This window comes from Puntigrus tetrazona, chromosome 21 (assembly GCF_018831695.1).
Source record: "Puntigrus tetrazona isolate hp1 chromosome 21, ASM1883169v1, whole genome shotgun sequence".
NCBI classification, from domain to species: domain Eukaryota; kingdom Metazoa; phylum Chordata; class Actinopteri; order Cypriniformes; family Cyprinidae; genus Puntigrus; species Puntigrus tetrazona.
The window spans coordinates 1,283,468-1,305,447 of NC_056719.1; the positions used below are offsets into that span (position 1 = coordinate 1,283,468).

The following is a 21,980-nucleotide window of genomic DNA, read 5'->3' on the forward strand; positions in this document are numbered from 1 at the left end:
ATATATATATATATATATATTATATTTATTTATTTATTTATTATTATTATTTTTTTTTAATTATTATCATTATTTTTTTTTATGTAAATACTGGCACATGCATGTATATATTCTGAAAATTGCACACACTTAAAAGTTATTATATTGTTTATAAATATACCTAATATATAAACATAAATATAAATAAATAAATATACACAGCACATATGCATATATTATGTAATCAAATACTTTTATTCTGAATGCGATTAATTGTCACTACTAAACTATATTTTCAAAAAGGTATAGTTTTCCCAACCATAAGCTTTTTAATAATCGTGTAAAAATGTTAATTTGTTCCCTATTTAAGCAGGAAGTACGGAGAAATCTCATTTAATAGGATGAAGTTTGTGTGCATGTTGAATCGCTAATATTTTTGGTTTATAGAAAACTTTGTGATAGCATTTAGTGTTAAAGCCATAAAACATTTAGATTTAATGGAGGGTTGTTTGTAATTTGCAGTGTAGATTTTTCATTAAAAAGGTAACCTGAATTACTACAAAAACACATTATTTATTACGATTTACTATTTATATAGTTTTGTACTTTTCATATTTGGTAAACAAAATGTATGGTGTAATAATCTTCAATCTGTTCTCAAAGTCTTAGCAATGACAGCAAAATTCTGCCATTTAACACATGAACCTTTCAACGTAAATTATTTGCTCTCATTTTCTCATCTATTTTCTCACTCTCGGTCGTTCCGTCTTGAGGTATTGCGATCATTTCAGCTGGCTCAGCATTTCAAATCATCACGTCTGAGTCTCTGAAACACCTCCCGCTAACTGCGTTTATATTAAGTCGAAAATCGAATAGCGTTGTGTTTGTTCATGCATGGGATGCCTCTGATAAGTCAAAGAGCCAGTGAAGCTGCAGATAGCGCTAATTAAAATATAGAGGTTCGCATTAGTCACGAGCAGGACACGTGAACACGCATCTGCGCTTTCCCCCTACAGCCTCGCGTCCCGCGCTGATTAAGGACATAAAGATGCTAAACTACATCCTCTTCTTTTTTTCCTTAAATTTTCCATTCATTCATTTTTTCCTGTCTCAAGCCAGGTGAACACTGTGTGATTTAATTTTTTTTTTCTTATACTGTCCCGTTTCTTCTCAGACTGGACGATAAAACTCAATTTTTAGGAATATTTAGGTCTTGCATGTTATCTACGACTTTGGCCATGTCACCAATGCAGGGTTGGTATTACTTTGGCACATGAAACCGAAGCAATAACACAAATCCCCCACCAAAAAAACCAACTTTTTTAAAAATTTTGATTGTGATAGTAGCACACATTTTAGATCACCTTTGTTGCTCCCGTTAAAATTTCAGATACTGGAAAACTTCAAAAGCTATGTTTCATTGTAAAAGTTGTCATACTAAGTGTGGTAAAACCCAATTTAGCCCTAAGATCGCTAATACGGTTCCTAAATGGCGAAATCGTAGCAAAAAGCACACAGTGTGCACCCGGCTTCAATCGAAAGCTTCGCTGTGGTAGAGAAATGAGGTAAAAATGTTAATAGTGTGAGTAGGAATGAGAATAATCTTCACAGGTGTCTTATCATTTTTACCCACCAAAGCATTTACTTTGGTTTGTCGCCCGATCCACAAACACTTTGGAGGAGATGACATTACCGAAAGGCAGGAACATCTGCATCAGCTCGCCGTCCCCAAACTCCTGAGGGAGGTGATAAATAAACAGGTTACAGCCCTCCGGCCCTGGAGACAGAGAAAGAGAGAGGAAGACAAGAAGGATTGTGGGATACAGAGGATTAGAGAGGCGGTTAGACAGGAGAGAGAGAGAGAGAGCAGACGGCACAGAAAGAATAGGTGGAAATGAGAGGAATAAAGAGAGATGGAGGGCAAAACAAAGACACAAATGGCGAAATTAGACTTGGCTTGCCAGAGTAGAAACTATAGAAACAGTTTCTCTTTATTGAGCAGTTGCCCTGGCATCTGAAAGTAGCAATTCTCTCCTTAAGTTGTATAGATGAAATAACCGTACAAACAAATACTCGGCGGTGACACTTCCAAGTTCTTCAGGCACTCCTGAAAAGAGTTGTTTTAGATTAGCTCTTCCTTCAAACCGAGAGGAAAATGACCGAAAAGTGCTGTATAGGCAAAACCTGTTTACAAAGGTTTATCGGAGATTTGGGATTCTTCACGTTTCAATAAGGGGAAAGGACAAACTCGATCTAAATGATCATAGTTCACAGATCATTATGATCTCCTGCGCTGAATGACCTTGAGCTTTTTCATTAAATCAATCACGGCACTTATATACAGTTTTAATTTAGTAGGACATGTATAAGGTCCATCATGCGCCGCAGACCTCAATCCATGGAATGGGATGACCACAGCACAGATGCTAGCAATGCTAATAAAATGTCATTGGCATCGTTTTTATTTATTCTTTGTGCCGTTTGTAGTATATTACCCATTTTCTTACTTTATTATGCATCTTTTTTCAAGCTTTAATAGAAACCACTACAGTATCAATAAATGACATACTGAATAAGTAACTGGTTTTGTCCATTTCCCAAAAAGAACATTTGCACATCGATTTCTAATCAATTAAATTAACATTAGCCAACATTATAACATTTAATGATGCTTAACAGGTCATGAGAACCACAAAACTTTCTGTTTATCTGCACTCCTTGGTTAACAGTTCATGCACAAACTTTTTTGTAAAGTAAGAGAACAGTAACTTTCACCTGGAACATCAAATCGTGACTCTGCATGATGGTTTGTTGGTGATATTTCAGTATAGTTTATAACAGCAGCCACTGGAGGGAGACGAAACCACAATCTTACGTTTGACGTTTTACAAAATCAACCAAGATCACCAAATTTAACTTAAAGGATCATTCTAGGTTATTTCCTCAATGTCTGTTGATCTCTGACTGGCCGTCAATCTTGTTAGGGTTTGTTTAACTCTACTGCTTTCATTTCAAGTCTACTTTCAGTATCAGAAAAAAAATTATTATAACTTCATTATTCAATATCACTACCTGGAATGTACACTAATCTTCAAAAGTCAAGGGTCTGTAAGATTTGTTTTTATGTTTTTCTCATACTAACCAAGGCTGCATTAATTTGACTAAAATACAATAAATCAGTAATAATAGTAGTATATTATTATTACAGATATGGGTGTATGTAGTTTCTGCTTAAGAAACATTAATCGTCCTCAAAAATAGTTGCAGAATGTTTGTATGAACAATGTTTTTTGGTTTTTACTTTGCATAAAAAGTTCAAAAGAACATTCTAAATGTCTTTAACTGTCACTTTTGGTTAATTTATTTAACAAGTCCTTTCTGAATCTCAGCATAGCTGCTGCATACAGCGCAATCAGTGTATAAAATCTCATCAATGAAAAGACAATTATGGAAAATGTCACACAGAGCGACAGTGCTGAATCCTTCACTCTTACAGGTGACATATCTGGAGGCGACAGACTCACCTTCTCTCTGTTGCTGAGGGATGATGGGAGGCGGCTGGGGAAAGGCCTGGCTGATCTGTCCATATGCAGCTGGGAAGGCTGCTGAGACACACACAACACACACACGCACCAATGTGTCAGATAACACGCACGCGCAGGCACACACACACACACACACTTCACGCCTCTTATTCCAGCACCCGTAGACACAGCGCATGCACTTTTTATTAACTCGGAAGCAGGAAAATCACAAACAGCCTCCTTTTGAGTGACAGACCTGCATATTGTTGGACTCCAGCGTAGGCCTGCTGCAGGGGGTCCGCTGCGGTGGGACTCTGAGCTGCGGATAGAGAGAGACGAGAGCGTTACAGACACAGTCGGGGTCATTGAGTGCGTTTGAGTGTGTTCGGGCAGAGCTGTGCGCCGGGAACGAGCTTACCTCACTTCCCTCCCCCTCATCGTTCACCCCCAAACAATTAAGCCGTGGCGCTCGCACGGGGCCCTGCCAAGCTTCCCCGCTGCCCGAGAGTTGGAAAGACAGCCGGAGAGTGTACGGAGAACAATATAGATCTATGGCTCTACACGGCACATCAATCTGCTGAGAGCTTTCACAGTAATAAAGGCAATTCAGGCCTGGCCCGTGACGCTCTGTTCCAAAGACCGATACACAAACTCACAGCCTGGTAACTTAACGCTGCTAAGACACTAACACGGTAAATACTGCAGCATCCATGCTCAGGATTGGGTGTTGGGGGCTTTCACTTAAAAGCTGGGAGAAATCAGCCAAATATGAGCATCCTGTCATTGTTTACTCACCCTCACCTTATTTCAAATCTGTATGCACATAAAAGAAAGTAAAGACTAGATTTTCAGAGAATTACACTGAAAATTAAAACTGAAAATGGGCTTTCTGCAATACTTAACATTCAGATATTACACAGTATTTGTGACAATGACATCAGATAACTTTGTAACGTTGCAGTGTTTGCATTGTTTTAAGAAAAAAAAATAGTTTTGGGTATTGATATGAGATTCTATAAATTATGACATTTTGGCATGATTTTGATATGATGTACCGTAAATTATGATTTTTTGGGGTAAACCGTTACACAGATCAACGATAGATGTTGGCTTTTGCAGGAAAGAGATTTTTTTAAAATAATTTTTGCATAAATATATGTAGGCAAATAATAATAAATGTTTATCATATGTATTGTAATATTTGTGAACATAAATAAAAACTATTTCAATGCCATCATTCAGTGAAAAACAGTACATAAACGTGCTTGAATTATTTTTTTCAAATTTTTTTATTAATGTTAAATATCTTCAATCTTCATTAAATTACTTTCTCAAAAATATGCGATAAATATTTAGAGCATATATATTATATATAAATATATATATAAATATATATATATTAGTAATTATTACATTATTATATACATTTAAAATAAAATGTTCAGTATTTGTTTAATGAGAAAATTTGAACTGAATTGAATAATAATAACTGAACTGACTTGAGTTGAACAATATTGTCTTCTGTAGAGCTGCTTCTATAAAAAAAAAACAATTTGATTGATAACTTATAAATTCTGCCACGACAGCACCTTTTTCCTGTTTATTACTGTGATTCTTTGACATGATCTGTACTGTATAAAAGTGACTTGACTCCTAGCCTAATGGATACTGTAAAGTACTGGACTGCTGACCGAAAGCCTGTAGGATTGAACTCTAGAAGGTGAGAGCATCACCTCCTGCCCTTGAGCTTTAAATTAAAGCGTCTGCCAAATACAATGCATGCACATATAACTATATCAACACTACAGCGACAACATCACCACTCTACAAAGCTGACGACACCAAGCAAACATGAACAAACTACTCACGTGTCTTTCACTCCCTCTGTCCTTACACACACACACACACACACACATACACACACAGTAAAACAACACTGCACGACACTAACGTCTGAGGGAGTTCTATACCTTCTGAGAGAGACGACAGGAAGCAGCTTCCCTGAACCCCAAAACAACTTCTCTGTGCCACGCCCAGGCCGCCCTTCTCCGAGTCTTCCCTAAACACCACTTCCTGCAAAACTGGGATACAGGGATTTGCTTTTCTTTGTGGCACTGGACATAAAAACCACTCCACAACATACAGAGACTCGCACTGTGACAGCTAACAGCCTACCACTGGCATATCCAAACGCGCTCGAAGCGGAAACTTCTACAATCACATGCTTTAGTGTTTAATACAAGACTGCCGACACATCAAATAGAAGAACGCTTGTATTCCTAAACACTCAAGTAAATATGAACTACCTTATGTACAAATATAAAATTTGATTTGCAAAAAATACTGACATTAGGATGTTGAGATAAAATGTTTTACTGTGAATTTGAAGAATTTAAAGCGCTCCTATTATGGATTTTTTGAAAATGACCTTTCGTGTAGTGTGTAACAGGTGAATGAAAACATCTGAAAGTGCAATGTGTGTAAAATTACTGCCTCTCAATAGAAAGAGTCGTCTGAATCATTTAAAACGAATCCCAAGCCATTTCATGTTGAAGTCAACATGAAACATTAGCATAATGCCCGCCTACTTTTTGAGTTAATCTGAATGAAAATGCAAATAAATTTTTTGCCACTATTTGTCACTTTGAGCATTTTTTCCGGTAACGCCGTGTACAAAGTGGCACTGTGCTCACAAATGCTGCTTTCTCAGGCATGACGTAATGGAAATGAGACCGATCACTGCAGATTAGCGTGACGCAAAGGAGTGGTTTGGACAAATGAATCGTTGAGGGAGGTAAAAAAAAATGCATATTATAAGACACTGAAAGTGTTTTTTGGCCTTGCATGCACGTAAACCTGTTGGTGGGAACTGCAAAACCAAAATATGAACTTTTCGTTACGCGTAATAGGGACACTTTAAGGATCAAATCTGCCATATTTTGTCTGTGTGTCTGTGAATGAGAGCATGTAGTACCTGGGTAAGGATGGATTCCGTTGGTAAACATGGCCTCCGCTGGAGCCTGGCCGTTGGCTTGAGGAGGAGGCAGCCCTGTGAAACCGTTGACACTAATTGGAGATGGAATGCTGGTCACCGTGGGAGCTGTGATGCCAGGGGGCGTGCTTCCACCTGGGGGCGGGGCCAACGAAAAGAGAGCATATTTAGAATATATTCATTGTATATGATTTACTGGGCATTATCGGTGTACTTGATTTTTGCATTTTACATTTTTTATTTTTGTAACAATTTAATTTTAACAATTTAATTTACATTTACATTTAGTCATTTAGCAGACGCTTTTAATTCCTCTGATTGGAAAAAAACAAACAAAAATCAACACTTTTCGGAAGCCTATTATTATTAGAATGAAAAAATGATAGGCATTAATAATGTACAATCTGCATGTGTGTGTGTTTTCTCACCTGATGTTGGAGTCATGGGAGCCCCTGGGAGGCCGTTGATGGTGGCCATGTGTTGCATCTGTGCGGCAGCAAAAGCCGCCATAGGGCTGAGATATCCTCCCTGACCCACTGATGCCATCAGCGCTGCCTGCTGCTGAACCTGGCAGCCAAAAGCGCACACACACACACTACTTCAAATATATACATATAATACCATGCCAAGATAACATAATCACATAATGCATGGAGCACTGTGTATAATCAAGACTTTAGAGTCGACAGATTTTTCCACTGAGACGCTGCAGTTTTGTTGGGAATAGTGTGTAATGAGAGAGAGAGAGAGAGAGAGCTCTTGCCTGTGCATAGGCACCGTACGCTCCAAACTGCAGGGCCATCGGATTGAAGATGCCCATCTGACCGGCCATCTGCTGCATGCGTCGAATGGTTCGTTCCTTATCTGTGTCTGCAAACTTCACCACCAGGCTGGAAGAAGCGCCCTGAAAAACACACACACACAAAATGATGATCCTTTGTGCTTTTAACATGCTAATGATATAAAAGTGCACGATCACATGTGCTGGCACTCACAGGCATGGTTTGGCTGCCGTGTAAAGCACTGATAGCGGCCTGAGCTTCTGCATGAGTGGAATATTTCACAAACGCACAACCTGAAGAGAGAAAGAAAAAAAAACTGTCAAAAACACCCTCTTTGACATTTACAGACGTTTCTAGGCCTCAATATCTTATTTTAGAGAGTTTCAGCAAAATGAAAGAAAGAAAATGCTGAGAGAAAACAGGTAAGATGACCCTCTAACTGGGTTTTGGGACATGAAGGCATGTTCTTTGAACAATTTTTTTGCACAATTTTTTTTTCAATAATAAATTAAATATTAGTGATTAATCACATCCAAAACAAAGCTTTTTGAGTACATGATATATGTGTATGGTCTATGCTAACCATGTGTGTGGTGTATATTTATTATGTGTATATACAAATACACACACAGTTAAGAAAAAAGTATAGTTATATAATTTATACTTCTATTTTGGATGCGAATAATTGTGATTAAGCATTTAACATACGTCTAATAAAAAGTTTCTCATCGTAATAAGAAACATTGACACATTTCTGAAAGGGGCATATTATCTTATTTGACTAAATAATTTTTTTTAATAGTTTTAAATAATATATAATAATAGTATTAGCACATGGACTTCAATCATTTTAAAAAATCAGACTGAAGGCAATGACCTTTGCTGTTTCCGTCAGGACCTCTGAGGATGGTGCACTCCTCAATGCTCCCGAAGGACTCAAAAAGGCGCCGCACATCGTCCTCACATTGCTGCTTATTCAGCATGCCAACGAAGAGTTTTCTGTCTTCTGAAACGAACACAGAAAACTTGTTACAGACTACACAGGACAGCGACGACATGCTGTCTTGTGTTACTGCTAATTACAACACATCCGCGCCACCTCATTTTTCCGGTTCCTCTATTTTATATGCTGTTTTTTTTTTCCTCGCTCTTTGCAAAAATCTAACATTTTATTATTAAAGGCGACTGAATCACATAATAATACTTTAAACGAACAAGCACGCTGTAAAATGCGAACAAAATGCGATTAAAAGTCCCCATTGCCACAGTGCAACAGCACAAACAAACTTATTAAAATAAACCGAAGCTCTTCAAACACGTTCGCTCAATCAATCCCGCAATGCATGCTTTTTATCCACCTAATATACAATTATCTGTGTCTAAATCCAGAAAGGCACTAAAAAAGCCTGTCGGTGCTACTGTATAATGAAATGAGTTTATGAGCGAGATATCTGTGGAGAACCTTTCGCTAGTCGATTCTGCCACCTCAGGAGTCCTTGTTTATTGTTTGTGCTTTTATTTATCAGATTATGTAGACATTATTGAATTACACATCAGCGTGAGGGGAACAAAAGCGGTATTGTTTCAGGGTTTTATTAGGCTGTAATTGCAGTGTCAATGCGGCATGTTTTAAACTCAAGACAAGGCACAGAGTTAAAAAACGAGGCACATATTTATACGCCGTCGAGGGAATTGGACTGGATATGACAGTGTGTAAACATACACACACACACACACACACACATTTATCTTACCATCTAAATGGCGGCGTACCCTAGACATCTACTGTTTTTTAATAAAGACTGTAAATATGATGTAATTAGGAATTAGTACAGAATTACTCGTAACAAGCCACCGAACGTTCTATTTGATAACGCCGGTCAGTTTTTGTATTTGTAATGTATAATGCGTGCGTGTGTGATGGATGATGCAGCGGAGATATTAATGAGCACTATTGTGTATGAGTATGTGTGTTCATGTGTTTGTCCAGGCCTGCCGCTCACTAACATGCTCTGACAGGGTGTCCTTGCCCAGTCAACAAGACTAATCTCTAGTCCGGTCTCTCTCTGTGGGGAATGTTTACAAGTGCGCCGCGCATATGCGGGATAAGACACAGACACGCGACACAGGGAAAATTCAAACGGCATGTCAAGCGAAAGAGCGCGTGTGGCTACGAGCTGCATTCGATTTAAGGTGAACCAACAGAATAAAGTAAAAACACTTTAATGGTCGTTTAACACGGACGAACAACGAAGGATACATTTATTAGACTATTTATCAATCTTTGTTAACGTTAGTTCATGAAAATACAGTTGTTCATTGTTTATTTGTGTTCGTTTTAATGCATTTAATAATGCATTAGCAAATGCTGAAATGAACTAAGATTAATAAACGCTGAAGAATTGTAATCGGGAATGAATTTAAAGACATAGGGCCTCATTTATATAAGGTGCGCATATAAATACTCGCCAGCGCTCATGGTATTTGTAAAAAGTGGCTTTGACGTGGAAAAATGGTCTGAGCTGACGTGGTCTGAGCAGACGTAGGTACTTCTTCTTGTCGGAGTACTGAAGTCTTTCGGAAATGTAAGCTGCTCTTGCAGCTCGCTGTTCTAAATGAAAGAATTTGGATGATGAATGGCGATCTTTTAATTTTAGATTCGCAGATTTCACATCTGCAAGAGAGTGTGTTTACTGTGCGTACGCACGCATGTTTGAGAGAGGATCGCAAGACTCAGGATGGGTTGTGCAGAATCTGATTTAATTAAAAATAAATAAAAAGTATGATTAATAAACAAACAAATAAATTCTTTTTTTTTTAAATGGAACTGTCAAAATTTTGTAAAAGAAAATCTTAAAATAAAAATATAATAATACAAATAATTTGTAATGTTATTTTTATATTAAGGAGTAAATGTAAAGACAATGACTACAAGCTGTTTGATTTAAGGTAACTTTACATGTTAAATGTTATTTACATTTACATTTATGCAATTCACAATTTTTTTTTTTTTTTACATTTAATTAGTTCTTGCTTTCCCTGGGCCTCAGACTCATGATTTTGGAACAGCAAAGCTCAAAAAGTAAAATAAATAAAAATACATTTTATATGATAAATACAAAATGTATATTTATTTAGAATAAATAGAAACACGACAATAATAAACAAAAATACATTTAAATTAGGAATGCCAACTGAGAATTATGTGTATATATATATAAATTTTGTAAAATTTTGTCAATTTAAAATGAAACAAATTCAGTCCTTCTTCCCTTTGGTCTGTAAACAAATCCATGAGTCTTGCCAATAATGTATATGTAAATCACTGTAAACCCTGACAATGACATGACATTGTTCCAGACGCAACATACCAATCAACCAGCTGTTGTCCACTGATTTAAAGGCTTGAGGAATTTTCAGGGCTGGTTAAGGCCTCTGATTGGTTGACAGGTTTGTTGTTCCAGGAACAGCAAGGGTCGTTGATCTATAAACACGTCCTACATGTAGATCCCATTGTGTACATTTCCCAAAAACAGTGTGACCGAAAAAGCTATTTTGTTTAAAACAACGTTTTTCTTTTAGTTGTCTGTATCCTGTGTTTCCAACTGTTTCCTCTCATTCCCTCTGATATCCATCCTTATTTGTCTCTTATGACCAGCCCCCACCTCCTCGTCTTCTCTCTAACTCTCCTTCAAGTCTCTTTCTGTCTTTGCGTCTCTCACTTCCTTTCCTTGTCTTTCCCACTTTGACCTTTAGATCTCTCTCTCCATCCCGGCGTTTCACTTTAAATGACTAGTGAATAGATCGGTCGGGGACGGCACATCAGTTTTGCCAGTGGAATCAGAGGGCTTTGCAGGGACATATATTGCGTTTTTACAGGGCTAACAGGGGGATAAATTCAGCTGTCCATCACCACCGAGACAATTGATCTGTCAAGTGTGAGTAAAGGAAGACGCTCTCAATTAGAGGAAGGAACGTATGGCATGAAACGAAGGGAGAGACTGTGAAGGAGAGATCTCTGACTCTTCTGTGTGTATGTCTCGCTCTCTCTGTGGGTCCATCAATCTTGGTTATCTAGAAAATCTGACCCAAAAAGGTGGGAAAGACGAGCTATCTCTCACCAAACTACTTCCACTTAGTCCTTCAGTGACACGCAGACACACACGCGCAAACCCAATCTGCCCCCCCACGAACACACACTTGCACGTAAGTATTTTAGACTAATATGACAATTTTTATGTTCTTATAATGTCACCAAAAAAAGAAAGGAAAAGAAAAAGAACGTCCTAAAAAAAATAATATTTTTGTAAAAGACAAAGGAAACTTTTTTTTGAATTCTTATGATGTAACAAGGGAATCTTTAAGGTTATGATGTCATAGAAGAACATTTTTAAGTCTTATGATGTCATAATGGGTACTTTTTAAGTTCTTAAATGTTCAATCATTGGAGAACCTCTTTGTTTTATGTTCTCCAAAACCAGCATCTATATTCTGGGCCTTCAAAGCATTCGTTTTTTTTCAACGTGGAACAAATAAGCAGATATGAAGAAATAATGAATGAACAAATAAATAAATAAATAGGCCTATTTTATTAATAAAGTGTTCTATTCAAAATATTATTTCATGTGATGATTTTTACATACTCTATGTGAAAAATGTAAATTAAAATTATGGAACCTATTTGCAAATTTTTCTTTGCAAAAGGTTTAAATGGGTTTATACAATTCTGAGAAAAAAAAAGAAATAATTATTAGTCATAACTGTGGGATATAAACAGAAAAAAGGGAGAGCAGTGAGAAAACTCTAATTACAATTTGTATTTTTTTTCTTTTAATTTTTAGTGTAGTGGTAGAAACAGAAAACAGAATTACAGTTTTTATTTTTAATGTAGTGGTTGAGAAAAAATAACAAAAAACAAACAAACGAAATTGCGAGATAGAAAAAAAAAGTCTTGAGTCTTGAGTTAAAAACTTAAATTGAGAAAATAATGATATATATATATATATATATATATATATATATATATATATATATATATATATATATATATATATATATTTATTTATTTTTTTTTTTTACTAAGGACAATGCTTCTGTCAATAAATTTATGTTTCCCAGTTTCACCACCATTTGCCTCAAAACTATAAATATAAATAAATAAAAAAAATCATAAATTACAATATTGTTTTCTCATTTACACTTTTAGGAATTCCTAAATTTACTATAAAACTACTACATTGTACTCTTTCCCATAGCATCCATAGAAAAACTCAAAAATGTATGTGAATCACAACTAAAAGTAAAAAAAGTAGCTCTCCCAGCACCTTAGTGGAGGGTAATAACAGACAAAAAGACTGACCCACACTTATGTAAGGCGTTTGAGGGCCGGCCCAAGATCCTCTGGGGCCCTGTATGACTGTCGGGTCTCATCGAGGTGCGTCATTATATATGACACTTAAGAAGGGGACATCTACCGGTAATGGTGACACTGATTTACAGCGACAGGAAGGTGGGGGGAAAAAATAGGAAAGGAGGAAGAAAAAAAGAGAAGTGGAAATCTACCTCCCCTGCTCTCACTGTCAGCTGGCTTCACCTGGATTGGCCTGTTCATCTGTGCAACAGAGAGAGAAGAACGAGGGAGCGGAAAAGACAGGACAGGCAGAAAGAAGGGGGAAAAAGACAAGAGAAGACATTAGATTTGTAGCTGAGCACAAAAACTATTCAAGTGTTCACATTTGCAGTTTGTATCAACAAGTTGGTATACGAGTCGTTCTATTTGTGCCAATAAAGTTTGATGAAATGCCCCCAAAATGCTAAATATGTTCATTTAAAATCATCACATTATTGTTTGCAAGGTATCATTTAATGCCATAGGGTTACTGAAGTTCTTAAAAAAAATAAATAAAGATTAATTCAAAATGAATACAACTTATTCTATTAAAAACATTATGTCCGTAAATTTTCTAAAAATGATAATAAGCTTCATTCAGAATTAATCATGATGATTTTTACATGCCCATTCATCAAAATCTTTTATAAATTAAATTATTCAAATTTAATAATATCATTTTCTATTCAGTTATTTTTGTGATGATTTATGCATGCTCGGACATCATAATCTTGTGCAAATGAAAAAATAAAAACCTGGTTTCTGTGTTTTTTTTTTTTTTTATTCTACATACCCATAATCAAAATGTATATTTTTTTTATTAAATTACAGAAATACTAGTAATGCTAAGAAATACACATTGCAAAGAAAATCAATCTAATTTATATGAAAATAAATTAGATCGATATTAAATTTAATTATAAAGTAATAAAGTTTTAAATATTCATAAATCGCTCTGTCATGTTCGACAGCCTCTCAAGCCTAACTTGGCACATGAAACGTAGGCAAACAAAATGGTTTCACCCATGCTTTTTTATAGAAAAATGCCAAAATAAACAGAAAGTCATAGTCTTATATCATCGCAGGTGAGCTGCAGCAATACTGGTGTGAAATACAACACAGAATATATCATGATCTTGAGATTATGTAAAGCAATTTATTGACACTTAAAAATATTGTAATGGAGAGGAAAAAAATACACATGCACATCTGCATACACCTCTGTTTGTGTGTGAGAATGCCACTGGTGTGTGTTTGCATGCGTGTGAGGTCTCACTAAAAGACGCTCGCCATCATAAAGTGTTTCGTTCTGCTTCCTTCACTCGTGGCAGATTCCCGGCTGACTTCGGCTCAATAATACATGTAAGCCATGGAACGGTCTGCGGCAATCAATTTTTAATAATGCCAATCGTCACGCTGCCAGCAGGAAGGAGACGAGAGGAGGGGAACGGATCCTGGCGCAGGCCTTACAGACGCTCGCTCAGGGCGCTGCCCCCCAAAAAAAGACGCAAACTCCACTTCTCTATCGCTCATCCGCAGCGGTTTACTCCTGGAAATGAGTAGCAGGTGCTGTCTGCGCCGTACGAACAGAAAAAGTCCTCGAGGAGAAAGTCTCTTTGTGCGCTAAAAGCCAAAAAGATGGGAAGCATAATAGCGGCGTATGCTAGCCTACAGTATCAAATCAAATCAAGTCAAATGATATCTGGCTGCAGATACATATCCATTTATGTGACATCGCAATTTGTTTGGTTTAATAAAAAAGGCACATTTCTGCCTAGCCATGTGACCACATATAATTATTTTATTTGTGGTATAAGTACATAGTGTCTTTGTGACATTGAATTATTTTTTTTTGTAAAAAATTGCTAATTTTATTTTTAAATAAGGAATGTGGTTTTTCATCAAAAAACCATGCTGTTTTCATTTTTTTTTTCAATAAGTTGTTTTCATTATTCAACAGAAAGTGACATAAGATGCAAGCAATGCTCTTTACAGCGGTTTTCAATAAAATCTTACAATACAGGAATTTTGTTTTGTATTTTCCACTTTTTTTATATTTAATTTGGACACAATTTAGCATAAATATATTACTTAAATATATTCCTCTACGAGATTTGTTAACAATAAGCAGAAAAAAATGCTTGGTTACAGTAATACAATAGCAAATAAACTGCTACAGATGTTTTAATATTTAACGATAAAATAACGTTTCATTGAAAATTCAGTCTGCAAGATCACATCCTTAAGAAACATTTCTTACCATCAATGTTGAAAAAATTGTGCTATATTTATGAGGGGAAAAAAATATGCATTTTTTCAGGACTTTCAGCATTTATTCGAAATAGAAATCTTCTGTAACATCATAAATGTCTGAACTGTCACTTCTAATCAATTTAATGTGGCCTTGCTGAATAAAGTATTTTCTTTAAATGACTTAGTTATAATAAGCTTCTGAACGAGAGTATAAATTAGTGTGTGCATTTCCGTGCTCGTCCTTGTTTATGCATAATAACGATAAACTAATTAAATACCCTGCAATGCCAATAAACCACAGATTATGTTTATAACTGCATATTTTACTGGACTCACTGTGACTCATTTATGACAGAAAAATACCCACAGTGCACCTGGTCAGCGCACCTGTGGCATCCTGGCTCCGGTCCAGACCAACAGCTCTGGGGCTTCTCACTTCATAAAGTTCACTTCTTTTTCAGACCTGATCACTCACTCCTTATTTTTCTCCATCCCCAGCATCCCACTCTTTTATTGGCAGTAAAGCCCAGCTAATGTTTTTAATGTGTTTTGATGCATTATTTATTTTACCATGGCTGCTGATAGTGAGGGCGGAGGGAATAGTGAAAAGAGAGAGAGAGAGCGAAAGATGGAGTAAAAGAGGTAGATCTGGACATAGATCGGGGAGCAGAGCAAGGTCACAACCACAGGCACACACACACACACACACACACACACACACACACAGCCTCAGTATCCCAGCAGGCCTCTACTCACATACATTTTAATGTTTCCCTCCCAATGGCACAAATGGATTCTGCTATGTGTGCTAATTGTGTTCCCCCAACCAGAATCTCACCCATGAGAGAGACACAATCGTACAAGAGCATTTCTCACACACTCATGGCCTTTATGCATCCTGACAGAGGGACATGCATGAAACACACTCACATTCCCAGGGTGAATCTGACAGGTGCATGTGGAATGAGATCTAGTTACTTACTCACAGAAATCACACAAAAAAAGCTTAAATATGCAAATTTAAAGTTAATCAAACACATTCCATTAACGTATTTACATTTTTTTAAATGGAATATTACTTACAATATTATGAAGTGATTATTTTTTTTAATACTAATGGTCATGAAAATTATTGTATACATTAAAAAGCTTAAATATTTGTTAGATTTTTGTTAATATATTATAAATTATTGTGATATATTATTAATTAATGTGATTAAATATTATTAATATGATGAGGTTAAATACCCAGTGAAAGTTACTTTATAAATAAATAAACTTAATTTAAATATTCATAATCCTGTTCTATTATTTATCACCCTTTTATTTTATTATAATTGTATTTCTATTTGTAATTATTACAATCATTAATATTAGCAAGAGATGGTTTTTATATACTGCTATGTTCAAAATTAATAATAAAATATTTAAATAAAATATAAAGTATTATATATATATATATATATATAATAAACAAACAAACAAACATGCATTGCCATGGTAACGAAATATCAATAAATTAAAACAAATATATTAAATCCAGTTCTCTAAAACTATTTAGATATTAATATTTAGAGAGTGTTTCTCTCGCACACAGCTTTAATGCATCCTGACAGGAGGACATGCATGAAACGCGCTCGCATTCCCAGGGTGAATCTGACAGGTACATGTGGAATGAGATCTAGTGCACACTCAGTACGCACGTTAAAACCAAGCGTGATGGCATGTCATAAAACTGAGCTGAATGAAACATAATGTGGCATTTGGAGACATTTGTCATTGTGTTGCGCCACAGGCTTCCACATTACTTCCAAACTGTGATTTCAGAGGCCCCTAGAGGACTTTCATCTGCCACCTCTAGATGGCAGCATTGAGCAAGGCCAATTTTTAGCCTCCCCGAGCTCCTCATCACATATTCTGAGAGGGCAAAACCTTTTACACAAAGGAACAGAAAAGTAGTAGGAGCAGAAATGGCCTCCTGCACACGTACGCGAGAACACAGACAAAAACGAGTGTAAAATCATGCATAATTCCTAAAAAAATCGTCCTTTTTATAAATATATCAGCACAAAAACATACTTTTCTGTCTCTGTACCTCACAGGCACACCCTCACCTCACCAGAAACCTTCTGTCTCCATCTGTACAGGCCCCACCGTTCGTATCTTCGCCACTGAGCCACAGCATGGCACGGCCTTATGGTGATGTAACTCTCTGGCATGCTGGCACGCGCACAAACACACACACAAGCCGGGCTAAACGGCCACAGAAACGTAGGCGTGGGTGTCACGTCTGCGCTGAGGGAGTGTCTTTCACCACAGGGTTGTTTTTTCCTCCTGTTAGCCCATTCTAAAGCACTCCAGAAAGCCATGATGAGCTGTTACACACCGCCAGCACGTCCAATTCTGCACAATATCACTGCTTCTGACACACAAGCGCACGTACATTAATACCGACGCTCTCTGAATAATACAGAAAGCCGAAGTCTTTGCATTTGAACCTGTAATGCTGTGATTAGCACATTTAGCTTAGCGCTAGCTACATATATACATATGTAAACACTACTGAGGTAATATCTTCCTTTGTGTTCCACAGAAGACATTAAGTCAGGCTTAAAACAACATGAGGGTGAATAAATGATGAAAGAAATCCATTTTATTTAGCTTAAACTAGGCTTATTCCTTTAAGGCTCGCAACCGATCCTTCAGAGTAACTGGTAAGCGATGTCAAAATAGCAAAACGAACTTTGGTTATGTAAAATATCCTATCTGACCCTTTCTTGCTCTGTTTTGATAGATTATTCATTGCGTGCTTTCCATTTATCACTTTTTCCTCTGCTCTCCCGGAGAAAAATAAGTATGATGAATATCACAGCCTTTATATTCAAATACAAACGCCTGGGCTGTCTGTAAAATACTGTTACAGTGAGCTTTAAAAAAAGTCAGGCTTTGAATTGCAGTCACGTACTGTAGCGAGAGCAGGGAGCAAACTTTTCTACAAACTAAGGCAGAAAAAAATTCAAAGTTCATTCTCACAGTAGGAACAATAATATTCCTTTCATTTTCCCACAAAGGGATGAGCGTGCTCTTTCAGGGTTTGTGGAGGAGGAGGTAATTCTTGAAGGATGAGCTACCCTGCCTTTGTTGTGCCGAGCTCAGATTGCATTGAGAGTCATTCAAGACACGAGAGCCAGCAAACAAATACTAAATAAAAACATAAAGATAAATTATAAATCTACAGTCTTGTGTTTTCCTGACAGACAAACAAGCAGAGTGCACTGCACAGCTCTCTAACTATGACGAGGCTTTTATTACAGTACTTTGCAACAATCTGAGACCACACTGAAGATCATATGTTTGGGATAGTTCACCCAAAAAGTTTCATTCGGTCATCATTTACTTACTCTTAAGTTGTTTTATAATTGTGTGAGGTTCATTTTTCTGCTGAACACAGAAGAAAGTGTATTGAAAAATGTGGGTCAAATGTCTGTTTCCGGTAGCCCCTGACTTCCATAGAATTGAAAAAATACAATAGTCAATGGCTACAAGCAATGCTCTAAAAGTGAGTGAATAAAGTGAGTAAATAGTGACAAAATCTTCGTTTTAGGGGGAAGTGGCTTTAGATGTAAGGGAATAAATTTACTGACGATTGTAAGATATTTAAATTAAATTTGAATATGATTAATGAAAAATGTAGTTATCATATTTTTATATATTTACATTTAGATTACATGAATATATATTGTATAAAATGAATGCTAATATATATATATATATATATATATATATATATATATATATATATATATAGAGAGAGAGAGAGAGAGAGAGAGAGAGAGAGAGAGAGAGATATTTTGCAATTTAAAAATCTCATTATGATACACATTTATGCAAAGTAAATTATATTACATAGAGTTATTGTATACAAATATATATATATATATATATATATATATATATATATATACACTGTAATTACATTTATGTATAGGTTAATTGTTAACCTATACATTTTTTTACAATACAATAATTAACAATAGTTTACAATAATAAACATATAAATAGTTACAATTATTAAACTATTATTAAATTATTCAAACATTATACAATACACCACAAATAACTATTCGAAAGCAAATACATGTAGTTTTTTTCTATTAAACACTATATATGTATCATGTATATATAGGCAACCTGTCTTTACGTAGCACACGAGTGCAGCTTTAAACACTTCTTAAAACACACAATTTAAACGATTAGTGTGCGTCACACATCTTCAATGAGGAAAGTTGACGGCAACCCAGCGACCTCCACTTCAGCACAATTTCCACTTGGCACTCTTCAAATGTTACTTCCTGCTTCTGCTTTTTAAGGTTCCTCCTTCCCATTCAGCATAGCCTTATTTTACCCAGAGCACCAGGGGCATCTGCTCAAATTTGGATTTCACTGAATTATTAAACCACCACAGTGCCTATAACTCACACTCATTTTCCTTCCCTCTCTCTCTCTCTCTCACACACACTGCAGCATGTCCTGAGGTAAGTCTTTAAAGCGCCGGAGTCCCGTGGCTCCTTGTAACCTTCCCAAACGACACGGATGGCTGCCTCTTTAAACCCCTGCCACCGTCCTCCTCCTCTCCCGGCGCCCGGGACGCCCGTAAAAACCCTGCGCGTTTTACACCTCCCGCAAAAGTGCTTTGCACCTCGAGAGCTTCCGAAGGGTTTCATTTAATGATCCAGGAGTGTAAAATATCGCATGGCTTTGGAGGCACGTCTATAAATTGTGTCAAATGAAAATGAGACAACTTTACCAGAGGGGGGAGATTTCAGGACCCAACCCAGTGAGACTTCAATCTGCACAGAAACTCTGCCATAACAGGTGCATTCGGAAGCACCTGGCTAATTAAGCAGAAAAGACTCTTTTTTGCCAGCAATGTGATTTGCGCGCTTTATTGTGAAAATGACTACTAGGAACTTAAATGTAATGTCACGCAATGAAAGACATCAGCTAATCTAACCCATAAAGACATTAATCTGCCACCTGCCTGTGAAATATTGACATTCATGGGTTTTTCTCTAATCTGTTTAGTTCTGTTTCTCAGTGTGTTTCTTGTCAGTATCTGCATCAATTTTTTCCTTTCAGTTTGAATGTGATTAAAAAACGACACAGAGCAGCATTCACAACTCATTTAATTTCTATGAAGTGGCTTTTCACAGAATAATTGCTGGGAAACGTATGGTGGGATTTTATGAGTCAAGATTTGACAAGATCATGAAATCTTACATTATTTGTTAGAGGAATAGTTCACCCTCACTCCATTTTAGATGATAAGGAGATGGTTTCTCCTTATTTAGAGATTTAGAGAAATTTAGCATTAAATCACTTGCTCACCAGTGGATCCCAAATGGGTGCCGTCAGAATGAGACTAAAAAATGGCTACTAAAAAATTCATAATAATACACACATGACCCAGTCCATCAATTAACATCTTGTGAAGCTCCATCTCCATAAAAAACAAATCTATCAAGGTGTTTAAATCATAGTTAGAAAATACATTCCACATTTCAAGCTGTCTTTATTGTAAAAGTCTATCTCCTTTTAAAAATATATTTGTCCATTTTGGATTCTTTTCACACGCCTTATTCGAATAAGATGACATTTACATCTGAACCCAGGAAAGAAGACTTGTATTTTAGCAGAGAGCAACAGTTTCAAGTTAAAAACTTGTTGGCGAGTTTATTACACACAGTTGTTTGCTTCGAAACAAATCTTTGTTAACTGATGAACTGTAGTCATGTGGATTACTGCAATGTTTTTAACGGCTGTTTGAGATCTCGTTTTGACGGCACCCATTCACTGCATGGGACCAACTGGTGAGCAAGAGATGCAATGGTACATTTCTGCTCTGATGAAGAAACAGAAGAGAGAGCTATAGAGAGTGAGTGAGTGAGTGAGTGAATGAGAGAGAGAGAGAGCAGACTGTTTTTTTAATATTATTTATCCCCGCTCATGAGGGTTTGATTTCATCAGCAGAAAAGGTTATGATTTTTTATGATTGCACTGATGAATTATGCACAATAAAACCAGGCACATTATCTAGACGGTTAGTAATGGCATTGAACGTTATTTTCATAATGTTTTTATGTTTACAAATGCGCTGTATTAAAGTAAATTCATTTACAATTTATCTTTATGTTTCTGGAAGTTTCTTGTTCTTGTGTTACATAAGCGTTATACTCAGTAAAGTAATAGAGTTTTATTTTGCCTATTTATAAAGTGCAACAGGAACTTGAGGTGAAAGATGCTCTAATGGGAATAAAGCTGAAACTGAATTTGAAACGAGAGATCTTTCACCTTTGCCTGTGCGGCTGTCTGAAAGTGAATAATGGCTATTTGATTTGTATCCTGTGACATGATAATATATAAACTCGACTTAGAAACGCTTCGTTTTCGATGTTACAGACGTTAACCTAATGTATTACTGATGCTATCAAAACAGATTAGCGGGCAAAAGTTTAGCACGACAAGCAACATCGCCAACAAAAGAAGCAGCGTATTTATTTTTCGCTCCTAATTACGTACAATTAAATGGTTAAGCAATTATTTCGATATTTCACTGACCAATATGTAAATAATAGACATATTAGCAACAGATAAGCAACTGTCAACCTTTTTTAGTACCAGTCCCAACCTCTCACTCCCTTTGTGCTTCTCCAAGTGTGTGTCTCAGTGTGTGTGTGTGTGTGTGTGTGTGTGATGAGCTCATTAAAGTTGGGCCTAATCCATTAGAGAGGCAGATTACACATCACAAACACACACTCTCTCTCCCATCACTGCATAATTACACATATGAAAGCAATAAACAGCTGCAATAAGCTGCCTCCGGTCATTATGATAGTGACGATAAAAAGAGAACATTTATTTGACAACACGGGGGAAAGAGACAGACGTAGAGAAAAGAAAGAATATGTCCCTCTTTATTACATTACACCTCCTCGCTCTCACTCTCTCAGTCGCTCGCTCTCAGTAATGCAAGGCTTTGCGGTGTGTGGAGCGTAAAGCCT

The 21,980-nt window shown here is 36.5% G+C and overlaps 1 protein-coding gene across 16 annotated transcripts in view; it reads right to left on the bottom strand.

Annotated features, from left to right (window-relative positions):
- The window catches only part of celf4 (CUGBP, Elav-like family member 4), a 79,432-nt gene that overhangs the window by 5,731 nt on the left and 51,721 nt on the right, over positions 1-21,980 (bottom strand). For 2 of the 16 annotated variants that reach the window (XM_043221068.1, XM_043221067.1), the window contains exons 3-13: positions 12,840-12,888; positions 8,155-8,283; positions 7,491-7,570; positions 7,259-7,399; positions 6,924-7,062; positions 6,478-6,630; positions 5,474-5,584; positions 3,760-3,822; positions 3,504-3,584; positions 2,755-2,826; positions 1,613-1,756 (exon numbers count right to left, since the gene is read on the bottom strand). In XM_043221068.1, the coding sequence (XP_043077003.1) occupies positions 1,613-1,756; positions 2,755-2,826; positions 3,504-3,584; positions 3,760-3,822; positions 5,474-5,584; positions 6,478-6,630; positions 6,924-7,062; positions 7,259-7,399; positions 7,491-7,570; positions 8,155-8,283; positions 12,840-12,888 (1,162 nt within the window). The remainder of the gene's footprint in view (positions 1-1,612; positions 1,757-2,754; positions 2,827-3,503; positions 3,585-3,759; positions 3,823-5,473; positions 5,585-6,477; positions 6,631-6,923; positions 7,063-7,258; positions 7,400-7,490; positions 7,571-8,154; positions 8,284-12,839; positions 12,889-21,980) is intronic. The other 14 variants (XM_043221071.1, XM_043221069.1, XM_043221070.1 and 11 more) reach the window with 14 other exon arrangements.